At 42.9% G+C, this 12,903-nt stretch overlaps 1 protein-coding gene across 2 annotated transcripts in view; it reads left to right on the plus strand.

Annotated features, from left to right (window-relative positions):
• SNTB1 (syntrophin beta 1) overlaps window positions 1-12,903 on the plus strand; it is a 237,994-nt gene that overhangs the window by 137,143 nt on the left and 87,948 nt on the right. For both annotated transcript variants that reach the window (XM_027063978.2, XM_053208329.1), the window contains exon 4: window positions 4,032-4,239. In XM_027063978.2, coding sequence (XP_026919779.1) covers window positions 4,032-4,239 — 208 coding nt within the window. The remainder of the gene's footprint in view (window positions 1-4,031; window positions 4,240-12,903) is intronic.

A 12,903-nucleotide genomic window follows, 5' to 3' on the forward strand; every position in this document is an offset into this window, starting at 1 on the left:
AACCAGCTACCATGTCATGAAGGTACTTAGTAGCGTCTGCAAAAGCCCATGTTGCAAGGAACTGAGGCCTCCTGCAGACAGCCAGACAGCCAGATGAGTGCACCATCCAAAAAGTGGAGTCCAGTCAAGCCTTCAGATGCCAAAGCCACCGCTGACATCCTGACTGCAAATACACGAGAGCCCTTGAACCAGAGACACCCCACTAAGCCACTCTCAAATCCATGCACCTCAGAAACTGAAATAACAAACGTTTGGGGTTGTCAGCCACTTAATCACAGGGGTAGTTGTGACACAGCCGTGGACAGCTAATGCACTGCCCGGGAGCCCTCTGCTGTGCTGCCTTCTGATGACACTCAGCTCTGCAGAGGGCTTGAACTTGGGCTGAGAGAGGCCTGTCATGGTCCTTAATCCATATAATTTATGGAACATTTAAAGCATATACTCAGGCGTCAACCTCTGGAAATTCCTAGGTCTGGGATGGGGTCCAAGCATCTGTATTTAGTTAAATGATTCAAAACAAAAACCAAAACCTATTCAGGGGTGTCTGAAGAATATTTGAGAGCTTTTTCTGCCCCCCCCCTTTTTTTTGGACTATAAAAGGCCACAGGCCTATGGTGTCCTCTGTGTTCTTTCTTTGAGACTTTGAGGCTGCTTGGAGGAGTTCGATCCCCTTTTGGCGTGTCTTCCTCAGCCACTGGGAGCCCTGGCAACCAACCAAGCTCAAGGCTTCTTATGAACCCATAGACCAGCATTTCCTGAAACTTGAATTGCATCAGATATACCTGGAGGGTGATTCCTGAGCCCCACCCCCAGAATTCCTAACTCTGTGGCTCCAGGGTGGGAACTGAGAATTTGCTTTTCTAGTAAGTTCCCCCGCTGCTGCTGCTGCTGCTGCTGCTGCTGCTGCTCTGCCGCACTTTGAGAACCACCACGAGAAAAGCACAGGACCTGCTACTTTGCCCCAGAAATAGTCCAAGATCCTCCCTGTACTTCAGGCAACGACAACAATTGAAGACAAACAAAAACTCCTAGGTTTTGCCTGAGATAAAAGTAATCCACGGTGATAGATATCCGGATAGTGGTGATATTGGGGGGGGGACAATAATTGGAAAGGGAGCACCTGTAATGTTCTGTTTCTTGATCTGAGTGGCGGTTACACAAAGGCATTCCTTCTACAAAGGTACTTTTGAGCCGTGCACTGCAATTTGTACACATTTCTGTCTACATTATACTTAAAAAGTTTACTTAAAAATTAATGATGATAAATGCTGTCAAAGCCTGGGGAAAACAGGCCTCCGCATCATTAGCCTGTACCTTTGTTTACAAGTCAGCTTTCCTCCGGGGGCATGCCGACAACCCAACAAAGAAGATATTCTTGGTTTCCTTTCTTTTTCGCTGGCATCATTTGTATATGTGTGTGTGATACCTGGGGAGTGGCGGCTTCCCAAGCCATCATTTGTTTAAAAACAAATCCAGGTCTTCAAAAGGAAATACTGCAAGTGAAATACTGGCAGGTTTTAAATTTCGAGAATAACAGATCATGTTGGAATAATTTGCAAAGCACATTGAGGGGCACGCTGGCTGGCTTAGTTGCTGGAGCGTGCGACTCTTGATCTCAGGGTTTTGGGTTTGAGCCCCACATTGGGTGTAGAGATTATGTAGAAATAAAATCTTTAAGGGGCACCTGGGTAGCACAGTCAGTCGAGTGTCCGACTCTTGATTTCCATTCAGGTCATGATCCCAGGGTCGTGTGATCAAGCCCGACATCAGGCTCCTCACTGACTGTGGAGCCTGCTTAAGATTCTCTCTCTTCCTCTACTCCCCTCCCTTGCTCACTCACTCTCTGTATATGTAAAATTAAAAAATAAAGTAAAAAATAAAATCTTTAAAATAAGGAAAAAACAAGCAAAAGTGCCTTGAACTCTCATTAATGCTTTCTGAGAACCCTGGTTGGTATTTGGTTATGTAACTATACTGAACAGTAAGAACTTTGGGCAAGATTTATCTCCCGTTTCTTTGAAAAGTGCCCAAGAGGCAGGAGATTTTTTTTTTCTTCTGAGTGAGGACAAATGTCACCTAAAGAATTCCCTGTGTTATCACAGGAAACCTTTGGAGTCTTAGTGAAGAGTCTTGTTTTGCACATTTTTTACAAAAAAAAAAAAAAAAATGCTAATTATTGCTAAAACTCCCCCAGAGACATTCCACTTTCGAAATCATTCCTTTTCTCTAATTTAAGTTTATGAGTAAAAAGGTCTACTCTCTCTAAAAGTTCGGTTTTGAATGTAAAGGAGGCCAGGTTGCATTGGGACTTATTTTCAGGTGATTTGCAAAATTGTTGGTTTGAAACTCAGGAACTAAGGGCACTATTGAGCATAAGAATAGACTCGAGACAGCTGTGGAAGACAAGGGTGCTCCCCTACTGAATGTTGTCCAGTCTTGAGGAGAGACACTGTAACGCAGTATCTAAATTCATGGGCTTTTGAGCCTAACCAACATAGGTTTGAATCCTAGAACCACTGTGTGGCCTTGAGTAAATTCTTCCTCTCTCTGAACAAACTTCAGTTTTTTTTTCTTCTGTTACATAAGATTAATAGTATCAGTCCTGGGAATATTAGGAGAAATATATTTATAAATAGTAAATATTTGGGGTGCCTGGGTGGCTCAGTCGGCTAAATGTTCTTCTCTTCGTTTGGGCTCAGGTCATGATCTCACAGTTTCACGAGTTCGAGCCCCACCTCAGGCTCTGCACTGGCAGCGAGGAGCCTGCTTGGGATTCTCTCTTTCTCCCTGTCTCTCTGCACCCCCCCCACCCACTTACACTGTCTCTCTCTCTCTCAAAATGAATAAACTTAAAAAATTAAAAAAATTAAAAATAGTAAATATTCAATGAATTGCAGCATAATAATGAAGGGACAAAATAATAAATGGGTCATTTTTATTCAGTTTGAGTTTCCCAATCCCTACATCTTTCTGATACGAACACGAATGTAAAAGTATTTATTTGCATGTATACATGAATGAATAAATGTGGGGTTTTTTTCCTCCCTATAATAAAAATTACCTGTCTTAAAGATTATAGGTGTGAAGGACAGGTTAATGGTTGCCAGAAATTTGGGATGGCAGTGGAGAGGGGAGCATTATAACAACCGGGGATAGCTGGAAGGAGGGCTTTTTGGTGATGGAATAGTCCTGTCCTCTCCTCTCCTCTCTCTGCTTTCTCTCCTTACCTTCTGTCTTTTCCTTCCTTCCTCTGCTTTTCCTTTCTCTCCTTCCTTCCTTCCTTCCTTCCTTCCTTCCTTCCTTCCTTCCTTCCTTCCTTCTTTCCTTTCCTTTCCTTTCCTTTCCTTTCCTTTCCTTTCCTTTCCTTTTCTTTCCTCTCTCCCTTCCTTCCTTCCTTCCTTCCTTCCTTCCTTCCTTCCTTCCCTGTTTGACTTTAAATAGAACAACTCTTAGTGCATCTCTCTGTCCAGTGTTACCTCTTCCTAGGCCAATTCACTTTTTCAACACACATGTCTAAGGGTAAGTAGTAGGTAAATGTGCCACAGACAGGATTCCTAAGGAGTACAAAGTTTGGTCATCTGTGACTCTTCAATATTCCCAATTAATACTGAGCAGTAGGATTAAGAGTGTGGCTAGATATTTCAGTGTACTTCCTACAGGAGCAGCAAGGATGTGAGCATACTATTATAATCCTCTGTGGATTGAGAGGTAAAACAAATTAACATCAGCTCATAGTTTGGAAGTTTTGATATGATACTACTGATAAGCCAGTCAGCCGAATAACAGGAAATCTAAATAGCCTTAATTCAGTTGATGTCCCCAGGTTCTAGAACAATGCCTGGGCACTCAGTAGATGTTTGTGGTTGAACAAATGAGTGAAGGAATGAATGATGGGATCATTAAGACAAACCATGTGAAACTGACAGAGTACAAAAGTAAAAGTAAAGAATTCATTCACCTTTTGTGGCCCAGACTTGACAAAGTATGATCTGCCAGGAAACATTCTAACCCTTCTCTCTTTGCTTCTCTAGGCAGCTTGAAATTCACTCTCCAGATGCTAAGCACACAGTGATTCTAAGGAGCAAGGACTCAGCCACTGCCCAGGCCTGGTTCAGTGCCATCCATTCCAATGTTAGTGACCTGCTGACCCAAGTGATTGCTGAGGTCAGAGAGCAGCTGGGGAAAACAGGCATTGCTGGGAGCCGAGAGATCAGGCATCTGGGCTGGCTTGCAGATAAGGTAAGGAAAATGCTCCCCTGGTAATAGTCATTTTCCCCAGCGATTCCCCAGCACCTGTTGCAGCCATGAAGTCAGTTACCTCGTGCCACACGCTGGGTCCCTCATTCACAGGCTGCTCGGGTTTCTTGGCCATCTCCACCAGGTTTGCTTTTGTGTTACACATGGGGGCTGTGTCTTCATCAGCTCTGGCTCCCCCAGATATAGTCCAATACATTGCAGATTGCAGGTGGCCACAGATTGTTGAATGGATGAATGAGTTAAGCGAGTGGATGGGTATTGACTCTCACACATAGGAAGGTTGGGGAAAATAAACTCAAAATGGAGCTTTTGCCTTCTGAGGTAAGGAAGTTGCAAATGTTGCTTTAAAAGGGGGGTTTCTGGGGGCATCTGGGTGGCTCAGTCACTTGGGGGTCCGACTTGAACTCAGGTCATGATCTCACAGCTCGTGAGTTCGAGCCCCGCGTCAGGCTCTGTGCTGACAGCTCGGAGCCTGGAGCCTGCCTTGGATTCTGTGTCTCCGTTTTTCTCTCTGCCCCTCCCTGCCTCGTGCTCTGTCTCTCAAAAATAAATAAAAATTTAAAAAAGGGGGGGGAGGGTTCTGTGTGTTTTCATGAACCTGCTTATTAACACAGATAGATACATTTACAAATAATAGCAATAATAATAACAAGGAGTCCTTAGCAACTACCAGCAACTCTTTTGACATATTATTTTATATTTTATCTGTATTCTTAAGTCAGCAGGCCCTAAATGCCATCATTTGTGGGCACCGATGTTGTGCAAGGCATGGCGCTAGGCAGGAGTAGAGGGAAGTGTATAAGGATGAATGAAGATTTAACCTTTGTTCTTGGGGAGGACAGCTACGGTGGGAAGGACCTGGGGTCATGTTAACACTGTTCACTCTGATTTCTTTTCCCAAGTTACATGATATGTTGAAAATAGTAAAACTCACTTTGCGACAATCTCCTGGGAATTAACCCTTCCCTTCATTTCAAAGGATTGAGCCTTTGCCATTATCCCTATACCTGATTGCCGTCCCTTGAACTTGACCTTGAGTGCTCAGGAACACTGGGCTTTTGGAATGGTCTGACCTCCCAGTGACTCACATTGTAATAGGAGGTAAAAGGGAATAATGATTGTTGCAATAAACAGCCTCCCTGCCAGTGAACCGTGTCATCTGAGAAGGTCCAGTCAAACAGCACTTGAAAATAATACTTGAGCGCAGCATTCGGCTGTTTTCCACCATTGTTCTTTGTTTGCACCAGTTCATGCCTGAGTCTGAGCCACAAATTCAACACAGAGTGGGTTGTTTGATTTGGTGTCGTCCCATCTCTCACAGATTTCAGAGGATGAAAGGGGCAATGCAGGTGGTGGTAGCCCCCAGGGCGTGATAAACAAAACCCACAGGTAGCTTCTGGAAACCTTATGGGCTGGGGTTCTCAGTGAAAGCAATACTGCAAATCTGGATGACAGCGTTTTAGAAGTCACAGTCTCTAACACTCTTTACTTTTTCCTTGCTCCAAATGTGTGGGGGAATCTTTCCATAGCAAGCAACAGAAAGCTCAACTCAGTTGATCAAAAAAGTGGTGTGCCACTTTTTTAAAATTTTTATTTTTTATTTTTTACCACTTTTAAAAACTACAGTGTCCAAGGATCAACTTCAGGCATGGTGGGATCCAGGGATCCAAATAATGATATTAGACCTGCTTCTCCATCTTTTTGCACCCTGCCCACTTCATTGGTTTACACTTAGGCAAGCCCTCGACCTTGGCCCAACAGTTCCAGGCTTGTGATGCCCCTTACAGGTACCTGTCTCACTGAATAAAGACCTCTTTGCCTCCCACAGAAGATTGGAACTGAGATTCCTGAGATTAAGCCTAAATGACCTGACTTAGATCAGATGTTCAGCCCTGGGTTGTACTGAGATCAGCCTCATCCAAGCCATGTGCACTGAGAGATGGGGACAGGCGGTTCTCTAATGCAAAGTCTGGCTGCTGTGCTAGGAGAAGTTGAATGGGTTGTGGAGAAGCCAGAGCAACAGACATTCACTCTAGAAGGAGAAGATGAGGATGAAAGATGTCCTCCCTTGGTTGGGGGTCTGGGTAGACTGGCAGATATTCTGCAGATTTCAGGGTCCTGGCAGGAGGTGGAAGGCAAACCCAAAAGTGATGGTTGGAAAGGATTTAATGCAGCAGTAATTTGAAAGGTGTGGCCAAGGTAAGGAAAACCAGGAAGAGATGGAGAAGTACTCCAGAGGCACCAATGGCACGAGGCCACTACCATCCCTTAATCTGCAATAACAAGGAAAAGGAGCGGTTACCTGAAACTAGCGGGACTTGCAGCTCTAGAAAAGGGCCACCACCAAGAGCTGAGGCCTTTGAGAGGGAAGCACATCCGTACAAGTCCTGCCCGCTGATCTGCCAGTGTCTCCCATTGGCTGAGGCTGACTGGAAGCCAGAGGCAGGGGAGCCCCACTGATGCACTCCGACAAGGTCTGTCTCCCAAGGCACAAGCAGGGTGGAAAAGGATAGAGACTGGACCCGGAGGGGCAAAGAGAGCTGTCCAGCATACACATCTCTCCGCCTTCCAAGTAACTGAGATGCTGTCCACTCCTGGAGTTTCTTTTTTCCATCTCTTTCAACACGAACTTCCCTACCATTTGGATGGTTGGAAAACAGAATTGTGTCGTTATTAATGATGTTGAAAGTTTTTCCAAAGATTCCATTTTCTCACTTAAAAGTTGTCTGCTTATCCCAGATTATCAGTAGACACATTATTAGGCATTCCCATGGAGCAGTAATAAAGGTTCCTAAAAAGCTCTTTTTGTTTTCAGAATAGTATTGTTCTTATGATATAATTTCAGATAACCATTACAGATGTTTCTTCAAATTGCGTTGTGTGCTTTGTTCCTAAGAACAGTAATGACTTACCATGGACAATGATCAGAAGAATGTCTTTTATTGCCTTCAGCTTCAAAACTTTTCAAAGATTACCATGGATCAAGTCCTAGGGAAAAAAAATCCAAGCCGGAATCTTTTTTGATTAATATTTAATACTGAATCCTAGTGTGGAGGCATACAAACGGTTTTCAGCAAAATGTTACAATGAATGGCAAATCCTTAATACTGTGGCCTTCTTATATTATCACAAATATCAGAGAATTCACTTGGTATTTGTAAAGATATAAAGTGTGATCCTATATATATTCAGCTGTCCTTTACCTTAAATTGATGTCCTTTGTCTTTTCCTATACTGTTAATCTTTAATTTTTTGATTAATGATGGCAGCTCTGGGACAAGATTTGTACATTTTAATTTAATTTCAAGTTCTTAGAACTTCATTTACCTGAACTAAAATAATACAGAACAACAACAACTTCCCTTTAAAAGATTTTTTTTATGTTTATTTATTTTTGAGAGGCAGAGACAGACAGAGACCTGAGCTGAAGTCAGATACTTAATTGATTCATCCACCCAAGCACCCCAGTAGCTTCCCTTTTAAAATCCTCTCTGTGTTAATCCTAAAACCTCCTCTGTACTACACAGGAGGAAAACTTTGTATTAATATTATCATTCCCTGCAATATGGTCTGAGGACTGGAAGAATGACTCCCACAAAATGGCTAGTTCTTGAGGCAATGGAGAGAGTTGAGTGCACTCCAAGAGAAGAGGATGAATATGGGGAAAAAAAGTGGTAATGGATTAATAGAACTTGTAGAGAGGACACGCCAGAGACTGCTCTAAAGGGAGGTGAGGGTTCATCCAGGAGGAAGCTGACAAGCAAATCTGATACCTTGGATGGCACCCCATTATGGAAGATCTTGAAAGCTGGGCAGATAAGTTGACTTTGATTTGGTGGGTAGTATTGTATATGTATCTTCATATACAATATCAGAGAGCAGGGACCCAGAAGTAATTGCTAGGGACTGAGTGTTTATGTCCCCCCAAATCTGTATGTTGGAGGCTGGGCATTCGGGAGGTAATTAGGCTTAGATGAGGTCAGAGCATAGAGTGCCATGATGGGATTGGTGCTTTTTGAGGGGATGAAGAGAGAGACCAGAGCCCTCTCTCTCTACCGTGTGAGGGTATGGCAAGAAGGTAGCTTTCCAGGGCCAGGAAGAGGGCCCTCAATGAGAACCCCATGTTGGCACCCTGATCTTGCACTTCCAGCCTCCAGAACCATGAGAAATAAATGTTTGTTGTTTAAGTCACCCAATCTATGGTATTCTAACAGCCTGAACTATGACATTGATCTAAACCAACCTCTTCTTTGTACAGATGAGGAATCTGGGACCCAGAAAATGCAAAGTGTTTTATCTAAAGTCACAGTCTAAATCAAGACACAGGAATAATTAGAGAGTGGGACAAGGTGATGACATCCTTATTTTTTACTTTAATTTTTAAAAGAATCCACTGCAGCTCATCCATTGCAATTGATTTTATTCTTTCCTCAAACTCCGTAGCCATTCTCTGGACTCCCTACAGTGTCAAAGTCAGCACTGGGCCAATAGTCTTTGAACTGGGGCCTTTTTTTTTTTTTTTTTTTTTTTTTTTTTGGTCTCCTTCACTTCAGGGTCCTCGGAACTATGACAGTAACAGTGACAGGCCCTGTGCTGCTTTCCCTATAAGCACCCGCACCTGTAGATGGGTCAGGTGTACCAATATGGTCTTTCCCTTGTTCTTATTAGTCTCAAACCTTTACACTCCTTACAAGCCCCAGTCTATCTCAAAAGGGCCTATAAATGCTAATCCTCACCCTGAACTGTAAAATGCAGTATGTCCCAAACACACTCTTCAGTCATTGTTCTTTAATCTTTTTGCAGTTGTTACTGAGCTGTTTTCAATGATCAGTCAGATTTCAGACAAGAGAAAAAGGAACTGAGCTCAGACTCTCCTGCTACTTAGAAAAACACTGATCAACAGGGAACATGGCAGAATTGCTGAAATCTGTTTTGTGCTGGGTTCATCAGGTGTTGCCTTTGTTCTATCTTGTCATCTTAGTTTGCAAACCATTTCTTGTCAGATTAAAAACACAAAAACACAACACAACAAAACAAACAAACAAAAAACCCAGCTGGGAGTTCTGAGTTGCAAATTCAATTCTCAGCTTTCGTCATTTCCACTTCTGATTTTTAAATGGGAACATTTATATAGCTGTGCCTCCCCAGGGTGTTCCTAAAGGAAAGGAAGTTGGTAATTAGTATTTATTATGTGCCTAGTCTGTCTCAAGCTATGTGCCTTAAATAATTCCTATCCTATGAGGCCAGCTTAGAGAAGTTGAGTAATTTCACCCATCTCGTAAGTGGCAGAGACAGAGCATGGGCCCTTCTTTCTAATTCCAATGTCCAGAATTTTCCACTAAGCTGAGCTAATAAAGGGATCCAGGGAACATGGGTCCATATATGTGAGACTGCCAGAATCCAGTGTCAGAGCGATACTACATACAAAAAGCCAGGTTTCAGAACTAAGAGACTTATCAAAAGAACTCCTATCCTTTATTTGTCTTTGTGAAAATAAAGGGTGTCTTCATCAGTTCAGGCTGCTGTAACAGTGCGATAGACTGGGTGGCTTATAAACAGAAATTTGTTTCTCACAGCTCTGGAGACTGGAAGTCTGAGATCAGGGTGCCAGCATAGTTGAGTACTGGTGAAACCCTCCTTCTGATTTGTAGACAGCCCTCTCATTGTCTCCTCACTTGGCAGAAAGAAAGTAACTCTCTTCTTACAAGGGCACTAATCCCGTCATGGGGGATCCACCCTCATGACCTACTTACCTCCCAAAGGCTCCACTGCAAATACTGTCACACTAGGAGGGGTTTGACATATACGAATTTGGAGGTGGGGGTTGGAGGACACATTCGGTCTATAGCAGGGGGCGTTCACAAAACGGGACGGTGCAACGCTTACTAAAATCTTTTCTCTCCTGTTGACTTCCATCCTAATCTTGAACTACTCTCATTCCTTCCATAACCCTAAAAGAAGAAAACCCTTGAGAAGAAGAGATTCTCTCTTCTGTGTTCTTCCTGTATTCTTGACTATGTCAGTCAATTACACCTCTCTGGCTAGTCCCTGCCTTTATATTTCACACAATAATCCTCTGCCCTTCTTCTGTTTCTTCCTCTTTTGTACTACAGAAGCCCAGAGAACAGATCCAACAAAGGCTGAAATTGTATTTGATAGGACAGGTTAGGCGAAAACTAAGATACACACACACTTGCTTTGAGTGTTTCCAGTATCTATGAATTTCAGTTATCATGGTTCAAGTCAGTATCCCCTCTCAAAAGCATAGTTCAAATTTCAGTGACTATGCTATATTACCTGCAAGTAATTTCATAAAGTACAAACTTTGCTGGCAGCTTTTCATTCAAAAAAATCCCTGTGTGAATAGCTGACGTGCAGATTGTGACTAATCACATGCCTTCTCTCACAATCCGTGGGCCATCGGTCACCGCATATCTATTCATTCACACATAGACTGCAAAGTGGGTAGTTGTGTTTCTGCCTTGTCTCCTAGTAATAAATCTATGACATTTTATAAGAATGGATAAGAGAAAGGGGGAGATGTCCAAAAAGGGTGAAAGTGCAGTAAAATGAAAAGTGACAATTCTGGAAGTGAGCTTCCCCCCAAACATAAATGGAATTATAGAAGAACTAGCTGACCATGGGGGTGTAAATGCTGGTACCATTCAAGAGACTCCTTACGTGCAGCCAGAAGTCAGTGATGTACCCCAGAAGAAGTGAGACGCTTCACAACAGGGGAACTTTCAGAGACATTTCGCATCCCTGAAAGTAGAAAGGATAAAATGTCGCTGGCTGATCCAGACTTAGAAAGGAGTAGGATGGCTTGTCAAGGCAGAGAGAAGATGCTCACTCCGAATTCCGAGTCACATGACGAGAAGGCAAGAAGCCCTGTTCACACTTCTCTCAAGTTTTTGACAAAGAAATAACACATTTTCATTCTTGATCTTTCTAATGTTTTAAATGATAGATTACTAAGTAAATATGTTTTATATTTACTATTTTTTCATTTCCCTGTATATTCACAACCGAGAGTAAGACAGTTTTTAATGTTTTAATACAACATGTTGCATATCTAGAGACCAATCCTGATTTTTCCAAGTGACTGAGATCATTTAGTGTGGTTTCAGTTGACACAGTCTTTTTTATTGTTCAGCGCTGCTGTGTGAAGTCAGAACTGTCTGTCTCTCTCGGTCTATCCATCTCTTCCTATCTTCCTGTATCTGTTTATCCACCCATTCATCTAGCCTATCTGTCCTTATCCATCCATCTCTCTCTCTCTCTCTCTCTCTCCTCTCTCCATCCATCTCTCTCTCTCTCTCTCTCTCTCTCTCTCTCTCTCCTCTCTCCATCCATCTGCCTCTCTCTATATTCACCTCTACCTATCCATCCATGTCCTATTTATCTCTACCTATCAACATACTTTTCCATATATTTTCACATAATTCACTAGACCATCACTAATTTTCAGTTCCAACGATAGCAATTTATTCATCCCCTAAAATTCCCTATGAATATAAGCAACCAAGGAATTTCATTCTGTAGCTGCATTGCCCAGCTATCTAAGAGAGGAATCTCAAATGCAAATGTAAAAGAGCCCTGGCCTGAGTAACACAGGCTGCCGGTAATCAAGATCTTGACAGTGTAATTAAGGGAACGATATTTCTGGAGCCTCTAAATATATCAGCTCCACCATCTGCCTAAAAATCACCTACGTGGGAATTTCCCACCACTTCTTCCAGGGAGAAAATAGTCTCTGACCTGAGGGAACTCCCATCTGATAAATAGAAATAGAAATACTGTCCAGGCTACCCCTGACTTGCATCATCCCTAAATCAAGACTGTTTGTTATGCTAGGAAACACAGACTGTTAATGCAATTAAGTGCTAATGGGTCTGTTGTGCTGCTTTATAAGGCAGTCATCCAATTCCTGAGTGAATCACCTCTGTGATGGAACAAGACCGAGGAAAACCGGCAACAGCTTGGTTATTTTCCTGTTAGTCTTGCACTACAAGTGTTTAAAGTGTAGGTGCCAGTGTGAATGGAATTCAAGTGGCCCCCATCTTCCATTCTCTCAAAAATCAGGGATCTAAAACTGGGGTGGGTGGGTAGCAGGGAGGCCGCCATAAGGGAATTATGAAAATACGCCCACTTCCCTTCATCACTTGACAGTGCAATTTAGTAACGGGAGTCCTTGTCACCAAGGTGGAGACATCAGTGCTGCCCACGTAGAAGACATGGGGCGTGTACATTCTGTCCTTGTAGGCTGATTCCCACAAATTCATATGAGCCCTACTTGATATCCTTGGAGACGTGTGTAGAACTCAAGATTGAAAGCTCCCTGTGCTCGGTCATATGGCCAGCAGACTCTGATACTTTATTTTATCTTATTGGTTGTTACAGATCACCCTTTCTTTATGAAATAGATCTCTTCCAGAAGAACTCCCTCTCTTTAGTTAAAAAAAAATAGATTTTACTATTGATTTCCATTATTTAATTATTCCGATCACCTGTTGACCCCCTTGGTGAGGAAGAGACACCTCCCCCTCCCCCCCAAGTAGGAGATGGCAGAGCCCATGACACAAGCACTGGACAGAGGAGCCTGGCAGTGGCTCATTAGTCACATTTACTCAGGGCCCAGGAGGATGC

The sequence above is a fragment of the Acinonyx jubatus genome, chromosome F2 (assembly GCF_027475565.1).
Source record: "Acinonyx jubatus isolate Ajub_Pintada_27869175 chromosome F2, VMU_Ajub_asm_v1.0, whole genome shotgun sequence".
Lineage (NCBI taxonomy): Eukaryota > Metazoa > Chordata > Mammalia > Carnivora > Felidae > Acinonyx > Acinonyx jubatus.